Here is an 18,450-nt window from a genome sequence, read left to right as displayed (position 1 = left end):
CCAACCTGACCGAGGGGAGTTAGTCACGATGAGCAACATCCGCAAGATCTGCAAGATCGATCTCGACCGCCCTGCCTCGGAGCAGCCATGGCTTCATGTATGGACTGACAGCTTTCATCCACAACAAGACATGATCATGGCCAGTGCTGACTGACGTCGATGACAGAACAGATGGCACCCCGACAGTATGCTCTTCCCTCCTCTCCCCTCAGCAAACCTCCCGACTAACTCCTCCTCCCTCAGTCCCCGCAGTTGCCACCATCAAAGATGGCGAAACCGTCAAGATTGAGTGCATCGACTGGTCCGTCCGTCCCCGACTCTCCTCCTAACTAACTACCTACCTACCTACCTACCTCGGTAAGGTCCCTTATGATGTAACAGACAGACTGACACGGAGTGTTTGTTCTGGGACGTATACAGGACGGGCGGGCAGATCAAAAACGACGACTGCGCCGATGACATCCGCTTCGTCGACCTGACCAAGGTGCACTACCTGTCCGGGCCGTTCGAGGTGGAGGGCGCGGAACCGGGGGATATGTTGTTGGTCGAGATTATGGACGTGCAGCCGCTCGAGGACCAGCCGTGGGGATTTACGGGGATATTTGATCGGAGGAATGGGGTGAGTTGGTTTTTCCCCCTTGGGTTCGGGTGGGAGAAAGATCGTAGATGATGGGGAGAAAAGGGTTGGAGTGGATGATGACGATGGTGGTGAGGTGATGATGGCTGACGGACACGTCCACCGAACAGGGCGGGTTCCTCGACGAAATCTACCCCTCCGCGTAGGTTCCTTTTTCCCCTTCCCCTTCTCAGATCTCTCGTCACGACCTAACCTAGCTAACTCCCCAAACCATCCTCCAGCGCCAAGGCCATCTGGGACTTTGAAGGCATCTACTGCACCAGCCGCCACATCCCCGGCGTCAAGTTCGCCGGGCTCATCCATCCGGGCATCCTCGGCTGCGCGCCGTCCGCCGAGCTGCTCGCGCGCTGGAACAAGCGGGAAGGAGAGCTGATTGCCGCGAATAAGCTGGATCGGGTGGTGGCGTTGCCGTGGGTATCCCCTTTTCTTTCTTCCCCCCTTTAAGTTATTCATCGCTTCTTCAGGCTTGCCGTGCCCCTGACCAGAGTCCTGAGTTGGGGTGGTGATGGACAAACAGTCACCATTCTTCCTCCTACCTGGTACACTAACATGCTGATCATCCGTCCCCTCGCAGTCCCGAACCCATGAACGTCCACGCCGGCCAAGCCCCCCCATCCCTCGCGGAAAAGATCGGCCTCGAAGGCGCGCGCACCATCCCCGGCCGGCCCGAGCACGGCGGCAACTGCGACATCAAGAACCTCTCGCGCGGGTCCAAGGTGTATCTGCCGGTGCACGTCAAGGGGGCCAAGTTCTCTGTCGGTGACCTGCACTTTTCGCAGGGCGACGGGGAGATTTCGTTTTGCGGCGCCATCGAGATGGCCGGCGTGATTACCATCAAGTTCAGGGTCATCAAGAACGGCGTGGCCAACTTGGGCTGTGTCAGTCCGATTTATATCCCCGGACCAGTCGAGCCGCAGTTTGGGTTGGGGAGGTATATTTATTTTGAAGGGTTTTCGGTGGATGAAGAGGGGAGACAACGTACGTACATGCATTCATCCCATATTCCACTGCCCCTTTTCCAGCCTTTTAACCTGAACATTACTCTCAACACAACACTGACTGACACATGCAAAACCGCCGGCAGACTACATGGACGTCACCGTCGCCTACCGCCAAGCCTGCCTGCGCGCCATCGAATACCTCCGCCGCTTCGGCTACTCAGACTACCAGTCCTATCTCCTCCTGTCCTGCGCGCCCGTGCAGGGCCACGTGGCGGGGATCGTCGACATCCCCAACGCGTGCGCGACGCTGGGCCTGCCGATGGACATTTTCGATTTCGACATCTCGCCGGCCGCGGCGGAGAAGAATGGCGTGCAGAAACGGGATATGGGCCGCTGCGCGTTCGAGACAGGCAAGACCAAGGGGGATATCAGGAATGTGGTGGGGAGGTATGGGGAGGTGAGTTTTGGTGGGGGGTTGACGTATTTGAAGAAGTGATGAGGGGTGAGTCATTGAAGGGGAGGTTGGGTTGGTTGGGAAGGTGATGCTGGGGGTTGGAAGGCATGTGGTGGGTGAATTGGATACTATCATGTCCACAGAGGAAGAATTGTACGTTCAAGTGGCAACCTCGTGTTGAAGAAGATGGTGTATGTATTGCAACAGCCCATACGGCTCGAGTCCGTGGAAATGCTTCAAGCGCTACGCCATGCTTGCCTGCTCGCAGAATCGACCTATATTCCACCCTCATGAGTCATATCTCATGTCTCATGAACCTCCTTCCCTCCCTCCCTTTCCCCGTACCCGTTATGTGTCGTCCCCTCAAGTAATCTGCAACTCCCCAAACCTCATATGGCCCGTTTCCTTCTGATGCTTGGTCGCCTCCCTCTGGCCCTGGCCAATCCAGTTGCACTGCTCGCACTTGAGCACAAAATCCGTCGTGTCGGTGTAGTAGTGCATGTTCTGCAACCGCTTGGCCAGCTGCAGCGCCTTTTGCAGCACCTCGTCGTCGCTCGTGGACCAGCGCGTCTCGTCCACCTCGACCGGGTAGCTCAGGTCCATGGTGAAGGCTATCCTGTCGTAGTGGATGCCCGAGTAGACAATGATGACGCGGGAGTCTTTGTTTTCGCCGAAGCGGTCGATGCGGAGGGTCTGAGACAGAGTTAGATTGTTTCGTTCTTGTGAGGCTGGTATGGGGGAGAAACATGCCTTGACGTCTATGGAGCTGATTTCGAGGTTGTAAATGTCGGAGAGGATAGAGAGTTCGATGGCGCCGCCCCAGGTGTCCATTTGCCGCATTCGGCTGATGTACCGCAGCGGATCATCCCCGAGGATGGCTTCGTTGTACTTGTCGAGGTGGTTGAGGATGTACTCGGCCACTTGGTCGCGGAGCTTTCTTGAGGGGTTCTCCAGACCGATGGCGCCTCCGAACGCGGTAACTGGTATGGTCAGCATGGCTCTTGTGCTAGGTGAGTGATCGTCTGCTGTAGACTTACACATGCAACTGTTGTCATCGGGCATAACGCGGAGAACTAAACACCAGGTCAACATACGACGTCTTGCCTTCGTTCAACCCGTGGTGTCATACCAAGATATCCACCGCGCTCAGGCCACGCCACGGCCGTCTCGTCAGGCTCAACAGCCTTTGGCTTGAAGGGCTTTTGTTGGGGTTCAACAGGCGCAGGGGGAGGTGTGGGAACTCGAGCTTCGGTTGGGGCCACGACGAGGGTTTCACCGTGAAGCTTGAGATCCCGGATGATGGCGCTCTGTGCCGGGTCGCTGATGTCTAGCGGCCGTGGAGGGTAGCCATATTTTAAGGTGAAGCTGCCGAGGCCGGATTTCTCTCGGATGAGAGCAACGAGGTCAGAGAGGGGAGCTCCGTCGTCGATTTCGAGACGGGACTGGCCGTTGGGGGCGCGGACGTTTATGCGTATGGGCATGGTGGCGAGGGGATTGTGAGTAGTTGAAGCGAAAGACACTTAGTTTATTTAGAAAGTTGGAACTTGGTTGAGATGGAGATGGCGAGATACTGTGAGTGAGGCAGTGGAGGACCGACGCTGAGGGCAAGAGGGGACAGGACAACGCCGTCTACTGTAGTTGTAATCCAGGTAAAAGCCGATGGGGTATATTTAAGGATGTGAAGGTGAAAGGAGAAGAACGGTCAACGAAGTTGCTGGCTGGGGCAAATTATCAGTTTCCGTCCACTTCCACATGTTCCACGTAATCCTGGAGGCCTGGGCATTATAAATAAAGAAAAAAAAGTTGGACGGTCCCAGGTGACTTACGTTTGCTACTTCTAGTAGAAACAAAAGGGGAAACGTAAACACGTGAGCAAGCGTGGAAGCAGATGCGAGAGACAAATCTGGATGAAGAGGTTTGTGGTTTGGTTTCATGCCCAAACTTGATTTCACGGGATGCCGATGAGATGCCGGCGGCAAGGGCACGAGGCGTTAAGGTAGAGATGGAGTGCCCCTCGCGGGAACTAATGGTGCGTTTAGTCCAGTGAGGGGTGTGGGGTCAATCTACCACCAGGCACAGGCATCCATCAGAGAGCAGTTCTGGGCATCTGATATCCTGCCGCAGTAGCATTGATATTTCTACTGTGCTGCCAAGCCATGCACTGACCGTCCCTGGCCTGACCCACCTCCTGCGACGCTAATCCTTTATCGAGGCCTTAATGCGTTATCGAGGTGCCACCCGTTTTGCCAAGCAACTGCGCATTCTCCAAACTCGACGCGCGCCTCTTTGGAAATTCCCAAGTCCCCGTCTCCGTTTGCACGCTGATGACCTGACTCGCCGTCCTCGGTTGACGTACCCAGTCCACCACGACGCTCTTTTTTTTGCCCCATTCGTCCCACCTCGACGAACCCTTCTTGCGCCTTCGTGTCGCCATGCCCACGCTGCGCGAACGGTCAAGTCGAGGCGATATTTCACCCGCCAAGAAGGCCGCCGCTGCGCAAACCTCCAACCCTCCCGCCCGATCATCTCCCCGGAAACGAAGAAGCAGCATGGCCGACGCCATCGAGGTGCGCGAGTCCATTGAGGCCAAGGGCGATGCCGACGGCGATGTCGAGATGAAGGACGCCAATGCCACGAGCCCGACAAAGGACCCCCAAGACAAGATGGACGTGGACGCGGATGCCGACGCCGATGCCGATGCCGATGCTGACGCCGATGCGGACGCCGACGGGGAGCCGGACACGGATGCGCCCGCTGCCCGCGCCGCCGAAAATGCAAACGCAGACGGCGATGCAGATGCCGATGCCGACGCCGACGGAGAGCCCGACGAAATGACCGAAGAGGAACGTCAGGAGGAGCGCTGGCGCAACACGCTGCAGCTCATCAAAGACACGTCCGAATATCTCTGTCGCTACACCATCAAGGTGGATGGAGAGTATGTTTCTGCTCCCGCCAACCCTTCGCACATGCACGCGACGGAATGCTGATGATGTGCCGCAGAGACCACGAGATTGCAGCCGGGTTCCAGCGCCTGGTCAACAAGCGCAGCCTTCCAGATTACTTTGAGATCATCAAGGAGCCCATGGCGTTTAGCACCATCAGGGTGGGTGTCCCAGCCGCCCCGTGCGCCGACGACTGACTCGCTGACCACCGTCCAGGCCAAGCTAGGGAAAAAGACGTACAAGGAGTTCAAAGAATTCGTTTACGACGTCACCCGCATCTGCCACAACGCCCAGGTCTACAACCGCCCTTCGGCTCCCATCTTCTCCGACGCCGCCCGTCTGCTGCAAGTCTTCAAAGACAAGCTGGCCGAACTGGTCAAGGAAGGCCAGATTACGGCCGAGGACGCCGAGATCCCCGACCTCGGTCCGCTTCCCGAGTTCGAAGACTCGCCACCTCCCGAAGACGACGAGGAAGAGGAGGAGGAAGACGAAGAGGAGGAAGAGGACGAGGACGAGGATTCGGATGACGAAGGACCCCGGCGTGGAAGGCGTCGCGGGCGACGAGGCGGCCGGAGGGGAGGAGATGATGACGGTGCGAAAAAGACGCATGGCCGGCCACCCAAGGTGCTCACCCCGACACAGGCCCGCATCGAAGCCATCCTCAAAGGCCTGCGTCGCTTTAAGAACGACCACGGCCATCTTCGGATTAACCACTTTGAGCGGCTCCCCGACAAGTCGGAGCTTCCAGAGTATTACGAGGTCATCCGCAACCCCATCGCCCTCGACATCATCAAGAAGAAGCACAAGCGCAAAAAGTATCTGTCGGTCGACCAGGCCATGCAGGATCTGGAACTCATGTTCAATAACGCCAAGGTGTTCAACGAAGAGGGCAGCGAGATCTACCAGGACGCCGACGAGCTCCTCAAACAGGCCCGCATCCTGGCCGACCAGGAAAAGGCAAAGCCCGACGACAACTTCCGCGACGAGGATGGCAAGCTGCCTCTGGACTACATCGAGCATCGCGGCGAGCTCTGGCGCGTCGGCGACTGGGTCCACATCCGCAATCCCAACGACTTGTCCAAGCCCATCGTGGCCCAGATCTACCGCACCTGGTCAGACACGTCGGGTCAGAAGTGGATCAACGCGTGCTGGTACTACCGGCCGGAGCAAACAGTGCACCGGTTCGACAAACACTTTTACGAGAACGAGGTGGTCAAGACGGGCCAGTACCGCGACCATCGCATCGAGGACGTCGAGGACCGCTGCTTCGTCATGTTCATCACGCGCTATCCGCGTGGCCGTCCACGAGGGTTCCCCCCGGACAAGGCCATCTACGTGTGCGAATCGCGCTACAACGAGGAGACCTTTAGGTTCAACAAGATCAAGACGTGGACGAGCTGTCTGCCGGACGAGGTGCGCGACAGGGACTACGAGATGGATCTGTTCGATGTGCCCCTCAACATGCGCAAGGTTCCGAGCCCCATCAAGCACCTTCTGCAGGCCGATGCCAAAGAGACGGACGATCTGCCGAAGCCGACCTGGCGGAGCCCTAACGCGCCGCCTCTAATCGGAGCCGTGCACCGTCGGCCGAGGGAACCGAATGTAAGTTTTAGAATGTGTCTTTTTCTGCTGCTTGTCAATAGCCTTTGTCCTGGCCGTCACAAGGCTTGCACTTCGTGCTGGCACACGGCCCGGGTTTCAGCGCCTCCCTGTTGTTCCTCCTGCTGTTGCTGCCTTAGTCGTACCCCCCTCTTCCCCTTGACACGTTGCTTGATTCGTCCCTGTGCCCTGACTCCCAGCCCTTCCATTTCATCTTTTCGCCCCGCCCTCGCTTTTCGTCTTCAACCTTCTGGTGTCAACTTTTCCTCCCATGAATGACAGAGCTGACCAAATGAAGGAATCACCTCCTCCCGAGCCGCATCCCATGCCCGCCGCGGTCGCGCCCGTGCCGCCGATGCCGATGGCGCCTCAGCAAGTTCCCATCCCAGCCAACGTCCCCAGGCCAGGCGCGCCGCACTTTATCCCTCCCGCTGTGGTGGCGCCCGCTCCGGCTCCGTCGCCCCAGCATTTCCAGATGCAGCACTTTCAGCCGCGACCACCCGTCCCGCAGCCGGCTCCTCACCCCGGCGCGCCCGTTCATATGCAACCGCAGCCGATGCCCATGCAGATGGCCCCGCCACCACACCACCCAGGAATGACGCCGATGCAGCCCGGCCCGCATTTCGCACCACCCCCGGGCCACGCTCCTCCTCCCTACCCGCCGCAGCAATATCCCATGCAGCCACAAATGCCGCCGCGTCACCAACAACCTCCTCCTATGATGCCCGCCTACCACCAACAACCGCCTCCTCCGCCACCAGCCCATATCGCCCCGGCTGCTGCTTTCGACCAGCACCACCGCCCCGTTCACCCGGCGCCTGCGCCCATGCCTCCGCAGCAACCACCCATGACACCTTCCCGACAACCCGCCATGGCGCCAACGCCCATGCCCCCGCCGAATGTCGCGCCAATCCACCACCCTCCTCCTCCCGCCGCCGCACCGCCGCAGCACGTGTACAACGTCCCCCGCGCGCCGGAGGTGTACACCCTCTCGGACGCGCTCGACAGTTCCATCCCGGCCTCGGTGCGCGAGCAGTTCCAGCGCGACGAGCAGGGCCGCGTGCTCTTCTTCACGGCGCCGCCGGTGAGCCGACCCGAGAGCCGCGTCGCGGGCGAGTACGCGGGGCTGGGCCACAGCGTGCGGCACCTGGCGAGCATCAAGGAGCTGCGCGAGGAGAGGAAGCGCAAGCGCGAGGAGCGGGACGCGGCCTTGGCGCGCGAGCGGGAGCGGGAGGAGGAGCAGAGGCGCAAGAGGGCGAATTCCCCATCCAAGGAGGAAGAGGAAACGAAAGAGGCGGAACGTCAGGCGGAGGAGGTGAAGAAGTTTTTGTTGGCTTGGGCGGAGGAGATTAATGCGGGGACTAAGGCGTTGTTGGTGGATGAGGGGCTTGGTGGCGGGGGGTTTGAGAAGTGGAGGGAGATGAAGGAGAAGGGGAAGGAGGAGGAGGAGGCCAACAAGAGTGAGGAGGAGAGGAGGGTGGAGAGTTTGAAATGGTTTGCGCAGTGGATGGTGGAAAAAAGGGGGGTTGGGGGAGGGCGAGAGGAGGGAGTTTGAACGGGTGTTTTTGCAGGGGAGGAGGGGGAAGGAGGGGGAGGGGGTTGTTGCTTAGAGCGGGTGGTTGATGAGATTTCTCAAGGGTAGGGTTTTATACCCTGGGATCGTGATTTGTTAAGTTTGTAGTGGTTTACTGTGTCGGGATGGATGGATGGTTGGTTGGGTGTGGTCCCTCAGATATCATCAGATGTTGGGGCGGGTGAGATGTGTAATGTATTTTCTTACTGCTACCAAGATGGGCTATGCTATGGACGTTTGTTTCTTTTCATGGTAATTCAACCCTTAATACCTACCTACAACACGAGATCCTAGGTGGGTTGGTGTGTGGTGAGGTAGGCACATTGGTAGGTACATGCATAATACATGCCTTACAAATATCTACCCTGCGGTATGGGGCGGATGGAGAGATCATCGACGGTACATACGAAGGAGTAGTGCAGCGTGTCAGGTACGCAGATTGATATATCATGAGAACCTTTTTCACGATATGACTGACGACAAGATTGGTGCTGTCGACCTCCCCGTGCATTAAGCTTCGACGATGAAGTTGTATTTTTTATTGGATTATAGTCATGGGATTTGTCTTCCTGACCTGCCTATGAGCTTGGTTGAAGCGGTTTGGTGAGTGAGTGAGTCAGTGAGTAAGTGAGTCAATGAGTGAGTGACGGTTTGGTGTGCTGGTGGTGATGGTGGTGGTGGTGGTGGTGGTCGGCTACTTAGTATCCATTCCTCCAACCAACGGAGACATCTTTGTCATGCCCCGCATCCTCAATCAACTCAGCGGTTGTGTTTCTATATGTTGTGTGCGTGTGTTGGAAGTTGAGCTCAGTGAGATCAAATAGTTCAAAACTACCTACCCGGGTATGATCATCACCAACAAACAACACCTACCTACTTTACGTACATACATACCTCAGGAAAGGTACCTTGTCAAGACACGGCCAGTCCCACCCCCCTAATCTAACAACAGGTACTGTCTAATAGTTCAGGTAGGTTGTAAATGTCCCATGAGGCTGTATTTTCTCCGTATTATCCATCGATTCGATAGTGAATCATGACCTGACCCATCTTGCCTCACTTCTCTCTCCTTCCAGGAATTATTGCCCTTAATAGAAGACATAATCATCCCTTTGGCTCTCTTCCTCACCCTTTGCTCCCCACAACCACCGGGAAATATCAGGAGTAAGTATTATCGACATGAATATCTCTTGTGAAGACCCAAGGTACCTACAAAAACAGAGCTACTTCCAACCTCAAGACGCCTCAATGACAACCAGATAGCAAGTTTTCATCATCATACCAGTATGTTCAGTCCATTTTAACCTAGTCCCAATCCCCCCACCCCATAATATTCGTTTTTAAACACATCTGTAATACGTACGGCTCAATTCCCATGTCCCTTCCGTCCCAGCCGTTCCACCGCTGCTCACATCTTTCTCCTCCCCAATCATCCAGGCCAGTTCCCCTCCTTGCAACAACCACCATGACCATTCTACAATTCTAACCCCCTTAATCCCATCCCTTCTCTTCTTCTTCACCCCCACCATCCCTCATCCTCTCACACTGACTACCTTGCTACCTCCTCCCAGGCCCACCCCCAAACTGTCCCTCCAGCGCGCTCAAACTTGGCCTGACCCCCTCCAAGCTCGGCCTCACGCTGGCACTCGAACTGCGCCTCCTACGCATGGCCCTTGCCTCGGCCGGGTCGGCGGGGCGCAGGCCGCTGGATTTGGCAAACAGGTTCAAAACGTCCGTCAGCGAGACCACGCCCGTCAGACGCCCCGACAGGCGCGCGCCGGGGAAGCCGGTGGGAATGACGGTCCCTGTTCCTGTTCCCGCTACTGCTGCTGATGCTGCGGGTCCTAGGGAGGGTGGAGGGATGGAGGAGGGGGAGGTTCCTAGCGCGGAGGTGCCGGTGGTGGTGGAAGGGGTGTGGTTTTGGGTGGGGCCTGTTGAGGAGGGGGTGGTTGTTGGAGGGGTTGGTTGGGTCGGTTGTTGTTGCTGTTGTTGTTGAGGCTGCGGGCTTGATCCGGGAATCGGCACCGGCGCAGACACTCCAGCAGCAAGCGGGACAGTCGGCGCCAGCAGCGGCGTCGGCGGGGCGGACGGGGACGGGGAGGCCGATTCGACCACCCACATGCGGTGCGACCGCGTCGCAACGAGCTTGGCGACGGTGTGGGCGAGCGTGGAGTACGGGTTGACGTGGAAGACGGGGAACGAGTCGCGGCCGTGCTCCATCCCCCGCTCCGAGAGGATGACGCTGATGAAGTTCATGCACGTGTTCTTTAGCAGGGGGAGGCTGGCCGAGTTGGTCAGGTGGCGCACGTCGGCGGTGGAGATGTTGCCGACCACGTTCAGGCCGTGGTCGACGACGGCAACTGAGGTGAGGCCTTCGTTGTGCATGAGTAAAAGGGCGTCGGCGAGGGGTGCGTCGAGGCTGGGAGGGTTGGGTTAGTAAGGAGTGAAGGGGACGGGGAATGGAAGGAGAGACAAACTTGACGGAAAAGATCTGGAGTGTGCCGATCTGGAGGTCGCGCAGGAGACAGCCGTATAGCCGCTCGATGGAGGGGAAATTGACGGATTCGTTCCAGAAGAACTCGATCAGGCGGAGCTGGGTCAGCACACCCACGGCTTCGCCGGCCGGATTGGCGACGATGATGCGGTGGATGCCGCTCCCGAAGGCTTCCATGGCGCGATCGAGGGTGGCATCCGACTGTAGGAGACAGAGATCCCCTCCTTTGCGGAACAGGGGTTGGGCCTCGCGGAGAGAGATGGCCTCTTGCGACTGTGCCTTGAGAGAGACGGTCTTGTAGAGGGTGGTCTGGTCCTCATCTTCAGGCTTTGCCAGGCCGACGACGACTAGCAAGTAGGTGTTGAGATCGTCGTAGTCGAAGGTGGTGAAGACTTGTTTGGACGACGAGGACTCGCGAACGAGGACCACATTGTTGGGGTTGTTTTTGATCAGGAGCTATGTGTAGACGGAGGTCAGCCAAAGAGCGGGGCCAGCTAGTCATCAAAGGGGGTGGACGAGAACTAACCATAGTAGCATCCTGGATGCTCTGGTCGAGGCCAACCCATCGGACCTCTTCCGGGACGACGAGCTCGCCGACGGCAATGTCGCGCCAATCGCGGCCAGCATAGCGGGGATTGGGATTGCGGTTGGAGGGAGGGTGGTTCATGAGTTCGAGGACGGCTTGCTGGGTGAGGGAAGGGTGGCGGCGGTCGCGAGGAGATGGGGGAGGGAAGCGCTGGTTTTCGACGAAGCTCTGACGATGGGCGGCGATGTGGGAGGGCTTATGGATGCTAGAGGAGGAGCTCTTTCGCTCCATGGGGATGGAGGTGGTGGTGGCGGCGGCGGCGGCGGCGGAGGGCAAGGAGCTGGAGGAGTTGCTGGTGGTGGTGGCCTTGGAGGCCGAGTCAGAGGACTCCATGGCAGATGATGAGATCAGATGGTTGACACGTTGACAGGGAAAGCGGATGAAATCAATTCAGTCAAGACGATGTCATGAGGTTTAGGTTTGGGAGGTGTTGATGGAGTCTTGAGGAGTAGTAGCGGGGAGAGGTGATGATGGCGGGAGCTCAAAGTAAGGTAAGCAAGCTAGGTAAGGTCCAAGTAAAGCGGGGTCAAGCTTTCAATGGATGGATGCTCGACAGCACGTTGCAGTCTCGAGGAGTCGCTTGAGATGTAGGTTGGTCTGGATGGACATGGACGGCCGGGAGATTGTCAATCACATCAATTTAAGAGAAGATGAGCATGGATGAATTGAATTCGTATCTTGGTCAAGACAGTCTGGTGACTCAAGGTGCAAACATACGATGGAGGCATCCCGAGATCAAGAGTTGCTTGTTTGGGTAGCAGTATGAATGCATTGGTGATGGACGGGACTCAAGCTTCACCGCACATGACCGTGACACTGCAAGGCTGGGCAATGATGGAAGAAAGATTGGGTACCCGATTCTGTACATACAGTGCTGTGAGGCGCTGTAAGGTCACCCGACACAGGGCGGAAAGGGCTGCAAATAGGGCGATTGGGCAGGAGAAGGGAAGGCGGAGAGCGGCAGAGCTGCCTCTCAGGGGCCCAAGGTGAAGCGATGCCCCACTTTCAAGTGCCTCCAACGGTCAGGCCACCGTCCACTGAGTTTACGGGGTTTTGTTAACAATTGATGGATGGTGAGAAATGAAGATCAGGTACTGCATTCATGGCGGTGCAGAGGAAAGAAAAGACAACTTCATACTGGCTACCATTCACTCTTTTGTTTTGTTTTCTGCTTGTCTCGGCCACGGGCGCTCTCCCTGCTGTGCTGGAGTGCTGGACTCCAAAACCCTTGCTGATGTGATCTTGTGACTTTGGGCCTGGAACTGTCCGCTTCAAGACAAGACATGTCCAATGTTGGGATGAATCTGAGCAAACCGTTCTTGTATATTTCCACTCTGGGAAACAAACACGAACCGTGTATACTCCTGGTGTTTGCTTCCACCATTCTCCGTTCTACAAGCAAACCAAATGGACAATCCTCTGTCTGTCTCCCTTGTCTGAATTGTCTGAGTGATCAATGCCCCTCTGCAGATGAGACAGCACAGTGATGCCGCCCCTCAAGCGGAAAAAACACTGTACCTAGCACTGTGCCTCTGGTGGCCGGACCCGACCTGCCCCTCCCCCACCTTCACCATCGAGCCAATCAAAAATTATTTTGGCCATTTTGGCTCCCCTCCTTCCACACGCCCACCAAAGCAGCAAAGCAGCCCAGGCCCCTCCCGCCGCGACAGACTTTTGGTGTTTCCCATCCTCAACGCCTTGCCAGCCGGGTCCATCTTTTTTTTTTATTGTTGTTTTATTTTTTCCCTCCTTCCTCGACCACCCCGCCCCCGCTGCGGCCACCAATCCGCCCAACCACTTCTGCCGCAATATCCAACATATCTCCAACCCGTCCTTGGTACAATCACCTGTCGCCCACTTCGCGCGCCACTTGGTTTTTCTTTTCCGCTGCCTGACACGACTAGAGCACGCTCGGGTAGCAGCCTGATCCCAAAGGCACCGACCAGGACGACGACAACAACAATAGAGACGACAACAACCCTGGTGGTCCAACTGTCAGCTACTTCCCTGTAGACGGCGACGAGGTTCCAGGAACCCCGATTTCCCCTCCGTCGCGTCGCGTCTCCTCTCCCTCTGACAACACCACCACCACCACCACTCGCCAACAAACATGTCGCTCCTCCCGCCCGAGGTCAGCGCTCAGCTGGCCCAGCTGCTCCAGCAGCTCCAGTCTACCGACAACCATGCCCGCGCCCAGGCCGAGGACGTTCTCCAGAACCAGTGGACAAACCAGCAGCCCGAGGTCCTCCTCATGGGTCTCGTCGAGCTGATAGCCACCTCCTCCAGCCCCAATGTACGCGCCACATTCTGCCCACCTCCTCAACTCTCTAATGACTGACCCCGACACCCAGGCCCGCGCCTTCGCCGCCGTCATCTTCCGCCGGATAGCCAACAAGACCCGCAAGATCGGCGCCTCGGAAAACATGGACCTCTTCATCTCCCTCGACAAGGAGCACGGCCGCGTCATCCGCGGCAAGCTCGTCGAGACCCTCCTGGCCGAGACTGACAAGACGGTCCGCAACAAGATCAGCGACGCCGTCGCCGAGCTGGCCCGCCAGTACTACGATAACAGTGCGTTATCCCATGTCTATTAACTGTCACCGCGCCCCTCTCCTCCAAAATATTGACCGTGTCCCCCAGACGACTCTTGGCCAGAGTTGCTCCAGGTTCTGTTCCAGCTCAGCCAGTCCCCCGACGCCAGCACCCGTGAGACCGCTTTCCGCGTCTTCACCACCACCCCGGGCATCATCGAGAAGCAGCACGAGGATGCCATTGCCCAGGCCTTCGCCCAGGCTTTCAAGGACGACTCCGTCTCGGTATGGTCAGGAAATGGGTTTGTGGCCGCGGTTGTTCGCTAATTCAACCGCGCAGGTTCGCCTCGCTGCCATGGAGGCCTTCGCCGCCTTCTTTGGCAGCCTCTCCAAGCAGAGCAAGCAAAAGTACCACGTCTTGCTACCCGAGCTCCTCAACATCCTCCCCCCGATCAAGGACTCGCAGGATTCCGAGGACCTGGGCAAGGCTCTTCTGTCGCTCATCGACCTCGCCGAGAGCGCCCCCAAGATGTTCAAGCCCGTCTTCAATGTCCTCGTCCAGTTCTGCATCTCGGTCATCCAGGACAAGGAGCTCAGCGACATGTGCCGCCAGAACGCCCTCGAGCTCATGGCGACCTTTGCCGATTATGCCCCGTCCATGTGCAAGAAGGACCCCAACTACACCAACGACATGATCACCCAGTGTCTCAGCCTCATGACCGACCTGGGCGAGGACGACGACGACGCCCAGGAGTGGTTGAACGCCGACGACCTCGATGACCCCGAGAGCGACCAGAACCATGTGGCCGGCGAGCAGTGCATGGACCGCCTGGCCAACAAGCTGGGCGGCGTGGTTGTCCTCCCTCCTACCTTCTGCTGGCTGCCGCGCATGCTCAACTCGCCCGCCTGGAGGGACCGCCACGCCGCTCTCATGGCCATCTCAGCCATCTCGGAGGGCTGCCGCGAGCAGATGATCGGCGAGCTCAAGCAGGTCCTCGACCTGGTCGTCCCGGCTCTCAAGGACCCCCACCCGCGCGTGCGCTGGGCCGGCTGCAACGCCCTGGGCCAGATGAGCACCGATTTCGCCCCGACCATGCAGAAGCAGTACTACGACATTGTCCTCTCGGCCATCGTGCCCGTGCTCGACTCGCCCGAGGCCCGCGTCAAATCGCACGCCGCCGCCGCCCTCGTCAACTTCTGCGAGGAGGCCGACAAGTCGGTTCTCGAGCCCTACCTCGACGGCCTGCTCACCGCCCTCTTCCAGCTCCTCCAGAACGAGAAGCGCTACGTCCAGGAACAGGCTCTTTCGACCATCGCCACGATTGCCGACGCGGCCGAGCAGGCGTTCGCCCGCTACTACGATACCCTGATGCCCATGCTCGTTAACGTCCTCAACCGGGAGAACGACAAGGAGTATCGTCTGCTGCGCGCCAAGGCCATGGAGTGCGCCACTCTGATCGCCCTCGCCGTCGGCGCCGAGCGCCTCGGTCCGGACGCCGCCAACCTGGTCCAGCTGCTCGCCAACATCCAGGACTCGGTCCAGGATCCCGACGACCCCCAGGCCCAGTATCTCATGCACTGCTGGGGCCGCATGTGCCGCGTCATGGGCCGGGCTTTCCTGCCGTACCTTCCCAAGGTGCTCCCGCCGCTGCTCGAGCTGGCCAGCGCCAAGGCCGACATCCAGCTGCTGGATGACGAGGAGCAGATCGAGAAGCTGCAGCAGGAGGAGGGTTGGGAGCTGGTGCCCCTGCGCGGTAAGACCATCGGCATCAAGACCAACGTTATGGAAGACAAGCACATGGCCATCGAGCTGCTCGTTGTCTACGCGCAGGTCCTCGAGCAGGACTTTGCTCCTCACGCCGACGAGATCATGGAGAAGATCGCCCTGCCCGGCCTCGCCTTCTTCTTCCACGACCCCGTCCGCTACGTGTCGGCCAAGCTCGTGCCCCAGCTGCTCAGCTGCGTCAAGAGGGCCTACGGTCCCCAGTCGGAGCAGCTCGCTTCCCTGTGGGCCAAGACGATCGACAAACTGCTCGAGGTCCTTGCCGCCGAGCCGGCCGTCGACACGCTTGCCGAGATGTATCAGTGCTTCTACGAGGCCGTTGAGGTCATTGGCCGCGCCTGCCTGACGGACCAGCACATGGCGCACTTCATCAAGGGTGTCAATTCAACTCTGGAAGACTACCAGGACCGCGTCAAGCAGCGCGAGGAGGAGCGCCAGGGCACGACGGCCGAAGACGCCGAGGACGAGGCCGAGGAGCTCCTCATGGCCATCGAGGACGACCAGACCCTGCTGGCCGACATGAACAAGGCATTCCACTGCGTCTTCAAGTACCACGGCCCCGCCTTCCTGCGCCACTGGGAGCAGCTGCTGCCCACGTACCAGGGCTTCCTCAAATCTGACGACCCGACCCAGCGCCAGTGGGGGCTTTGCATCATGGACGACGTGCTCGAGTACTGCGGTCCCCAGAGCAGCCAGTACGCCAACTACATCACGCAGCCTCTGCTCCAGGGTTGCCGCGACCCGTCCCCGGCCATCCGGCAGGCGGCGGCCTACGGCATTGGCGTCGCGGCGCGGCACGGCGGCGAGGCATGGACCGCGTTCCTCAGCGGAGCGCTGCCGTTCTTGTTTGAGGCGCTGCATGTGCCGGACCCCCGGGGTGATGACAACGTGTACGCGACCGAGAACGCGTGCGCGGCGGTGGCCAAGATTCTGCACTTCAACCCCGCAGCGGTGGCGGAACCCCAGATGGTGGTGGAGCAGTGGATTCAGACGCTACCCATTACCAACGACGAGGAGGCCGCGCCGTATGCGTATTTGTATCTGGCCGAGTTGATTGGAAAGTATGTTTTTCCCCTCCCCTTCCCTTCTCCCCGCCCTCTTCTCTGTTTATTCGATGTACGCTGGTGTATGCTGACGTGAGACAATGCAAAAGGCGACACCCCAGCGTGGTGTCGCGCGCCCCGCAAATCTTTGTCTGGGTCGCCCAGGCGCTCGAGACGGAGGCGCTCACGGGACAGAACGCGGCGCGCGTCGTGGCCGCGACCAAACTCCTGCTCGAGGCGACGCACACGGACCCGACGCCGCTGCTGGCGCAGTTCTCGCCCGAGACGCAGCAGGTGGTGAGGGCGCACTTTGCTTAGATGGCGAGAGGAGCGTTTGAAGATTCTTCTTCCGCCGCCGCCAGGTCTAGGGCCATGTCTGCCGCGGGGGGTTCGTGGGAATGGGAATGGGAATGGGAACGGGAATGGGGATGTGAGAGGTCATTATGATGATGATGATGATGATGATGATGATGTGCATGGTGATAAGAGGAGCAGGCTTTGGACGGATCTCGCCATTGCTCGGTTGATGGGTGACTTGGACGGCGGTTAGGGGCCGCCACAGCCCGCTGTGAGGAACGCCCTACCGGCCGCGGCAATGATGGTGGATCCGGTGGGGAGATGGGAGATTGAGATGGAGAGGGAGAGAAGGAGGAGGGGGAACAGGAGTGATGGGGAGATGGAGATCGTGATAGAATAAGAGGAGGAGGGATATGATACCATGTTTGGCAACAGGGAAGGGAGGGATTGAAGTGGGCTGTTGGGAAGGGCAGAGTGAGGTGTTGAATGGGATGGAGGAGTGTACCAGGGAGCTAAGGGAAGTACCGGTGATGGGGTAGGCTCAGGTTCATGGACCGAAGGATTGCTACTACGGGAGTACTACACTTGTTGATTGCTGGTTGGGGATGGTGGTGGTGGTGGTGGTGGTGTTCCGCTGGGGACCTGAAGTTTTCTTCCTCCTCGTACAGTACATGAACGTGAGGGATGATGATAGGAGGGGCTGGGATGAATGTATGGTTTTGAGGCCTGGTTGGTTGGTTGGTTGGTTGCTTTTGTTTCGGTTGTTATGAATACATATGTTTTTTTCTCTTCTTCTTTTCAGGTTTGTTATTGTTGGTTGTGGTCAAAAGGGGTCTGGTGTCTCTGGTGAAGTCCAGGTAGGTGGTATAAGGGAGCTGTTGCTTCGGGTGTGTGGTGAGAGAGCTTTCCGGGGAGTTAGTGGTTGGGTTACACATACATACATACATACATATGCTTTCGCATCTCTTCATCTTCCTAGGACAACAACGACACGACAACAACGATGATGACGACGACCACCACCACGAACACGAGGGCAGGCAAGAGGACGAGAACTAGAACGAGCATTCTTCCCCTCCATCCCCTTGCACCGCGGGGTGTTCGTTCGACACGCGCAATGTGACATGATGTCCGTCCTTCTGCGATTGCAAGAAACTACCTAACGACAAACAAACATCACCAATACAAGTTTGAAAACGTAGCTTACCTCCTTCTGCTAACATCGGTACATACCTGACCTAGTAGGTGTACCTACCTCTTAGGTATTTACTACTCACCACAGCGGAGGGAGGAGAAGCACAAGCGACGGACTTATGATTTGGATGGCGCTAGTCTTTTTCTTTCCCACTGGATACTTACATAGGTAACAAGGTCATGGATAAGACGAGGGTGTTTGTGACAACTGCCTACCTACCTATCTAACCAAAGTACCTCCTTCTTTAGGTTTCTCTGGTATTTATTTCTCCCTCTTATTTATTGACACTGGTAAGGACATAATAATACACCGTGTGTACCTAGGTAGTAGGTAGTAGGTAGTAGGTAGGTAGTAGGTACAAGGTAGGGAGGAAGA

General features: G+C 58.0%; 7 protein-coding genes across 7 annotated transcripts; 3 read left to right on the top strand and 4 right to left on the bottom strand.

The window, feature by feature from the left end:
- Positions 1 to 28: 28 nt before the first annotated feature.
- VTJ04DRAFT_10752 (uncharacterized protein) lies at positions 29 to 2,074 on the top strand (the record flags this gene model as incomplete). Its single annotated transcript, XM_069358525.1, has 8 exons — positions 29 to 97; positions 167 to 185; positions 244 to 301; positions 421 to 619; positions 748 to 779; positions 859 to 1,047; positions 1,212 to 1,615; positions 1,722 to 2,074. 8 exons carry the CDS (start codon positions 29 to 31, stop codon positions 2,072 to 2,074), a joined length of 1,323 nt encoding a protein of 440 aa, XP_069214080.1.
- A 321-nt stretch (positions 2,075 to 2,395) lies between these two features.
- Positions 2,396 to 3,513, bottom strand: VTJ04DRAFT_10751 (uncharacterized protein; the record flags this gene model as incomplete). Its single annotated transcript, XM_069358524.1, has 4 exons — positions 2,396 to 2,725; positions 2,783 to 3,012; positions 3,070 to 3,105; positions 3,162 to 3,513. The coding sequence occupies 4 exons, from the start codon at positions 3,511 to 3,513 to the stop codon at positions 2,396 to 2,398; spliced, it is 948 nt and encodes a 315-aa protein (XP_069214079.1).
- Positions 3,514 to 4,464: 951 nt separating this feature from the next.
- Positions 4,465 to 8,128, top strand: VTJ04DRAFT_10750 (uncharacterized protein; the record flags this gene model as incomplete). Its single annotated transcript, XM_069358523.1, has 4 exons — positions 4,465 to 4,967; positions 5,033 to 5,135; positions 5,191 to 6,576; positions 6,872 to 8,128. The coding sequence occupies 4 exons, from the start codon at positions 4,465 to 4,467 to the stop codon at positions 8,126 to 8,128; spliced, it is 3,249 nt and encodes a 1,082-aa protein (XP_069214078.1).
- Positions 8,129 to 9,703: 1,575 nt separating this feature from the next.
- On the bottom strand, positions 9,704 to 11,559 carry VTJ04DRAFT_10749 (uncharacterized protein; the record flags this gene model as incomplete). The annotated part of the gene is made up of 3 exons (XM_069358521.1): positions 9,704 to 10,565; positions 10,624 to 11,096; positions 11,167 to 11,559. The coding sequence occupies 3 exons, from the start codon at positions 11,557 to 11,559 to the stop codon at positions 9,704 to 9,706; spliced, it is 1,728 nt and encodes a 575-aa protein (XP_069214077.1).
- A 1,777-nt stretch (positions 11,560 to 13,336) lies between these two features.
- Positions 13,337 to 16,901, top strand: VTJ04DRAFT_10748 (uncharacterized protein; the record flags this gene model as incomplete). The annotated part of the gene is made up of 5 exons (XM_069358520.1): positions 13,337 to 13,519; positions 13,578 to 13,797; positions 13,867 to 14,042; positions 14,098 to 16,601; positions 16,694 to 16,901. The coding sequence occupies 5 exons, from the start codon at positions 13,337 to 13,339 to the stop codon at positions 16,899 to 16,901; spliced, it is 3,291 nt and encodes a 1,096-aa protein (XP_069214076.1).
- A 46-nt stretch (positions 16,902 to 16,947) lies between these two features.
- On the bottom strand, positions 16,948 to 17,303 carry VTJ04DRAFT_10747 (uncharacterized protein; the record flags this gene model as incomplete). The annotated part of the gene is made up of 2 exons (XM_069358519.1): positions 16,948 to 17,117; positions 17,168 to 17,303. The coding sequence occupies 2 exons, from the start codon at positions 17,301 to 17,303 to the stop codon at positions 16,948 to 16,950; spliced, it is 306 nt and encodes a 101-aa protein (XP_069214075.1).
- An 89-nt stretch (positions 17,304 to 17,392) lies between these two features.
- On the bottom strand, positions 17,393 to 18,256 carry VTJ04DRAFT_10746 (uncharacterized protein; the record flags this gene model as incomplete). Its single annotated transcript, XM_069358518.1, has 3 exons — positions 17,393 to 17,606; positions 17,655 to 17,783; positions 18,240 to 18,256. The coding sequence occupies 3 exons, from the start codon at positions 18,254 to 18,256 to the stop codon at positions 17,393 to 17,395; spliced, it is 360 nt and encodes a 119-aa protein (XP_069214074.1).
- Positions 18,257 to 18,450: the final 194 nt, after the last annotated feature.

This window comes from Mycothermus thermophilus, assembly GCF_041956435.1.
Source record: "Mycothermus thermophilus strain CBS 625.91 unplaced genomic scaffold VTJ04scaffold_8, whole genome shotgun sequence".
NCBI classification, from domain to species: domain Eukaryota; kingdom Fungi; phylum Ascomycota; class Sordariomycetes; order Sordariales; family Chaetomiaceae; genus Mycothermus; species Mycothermus thermophilus.
Note: the sequence above shows the minus strand (reverse complement) of the source record. Positions and strands in the feature narration are given on the sequence as shown.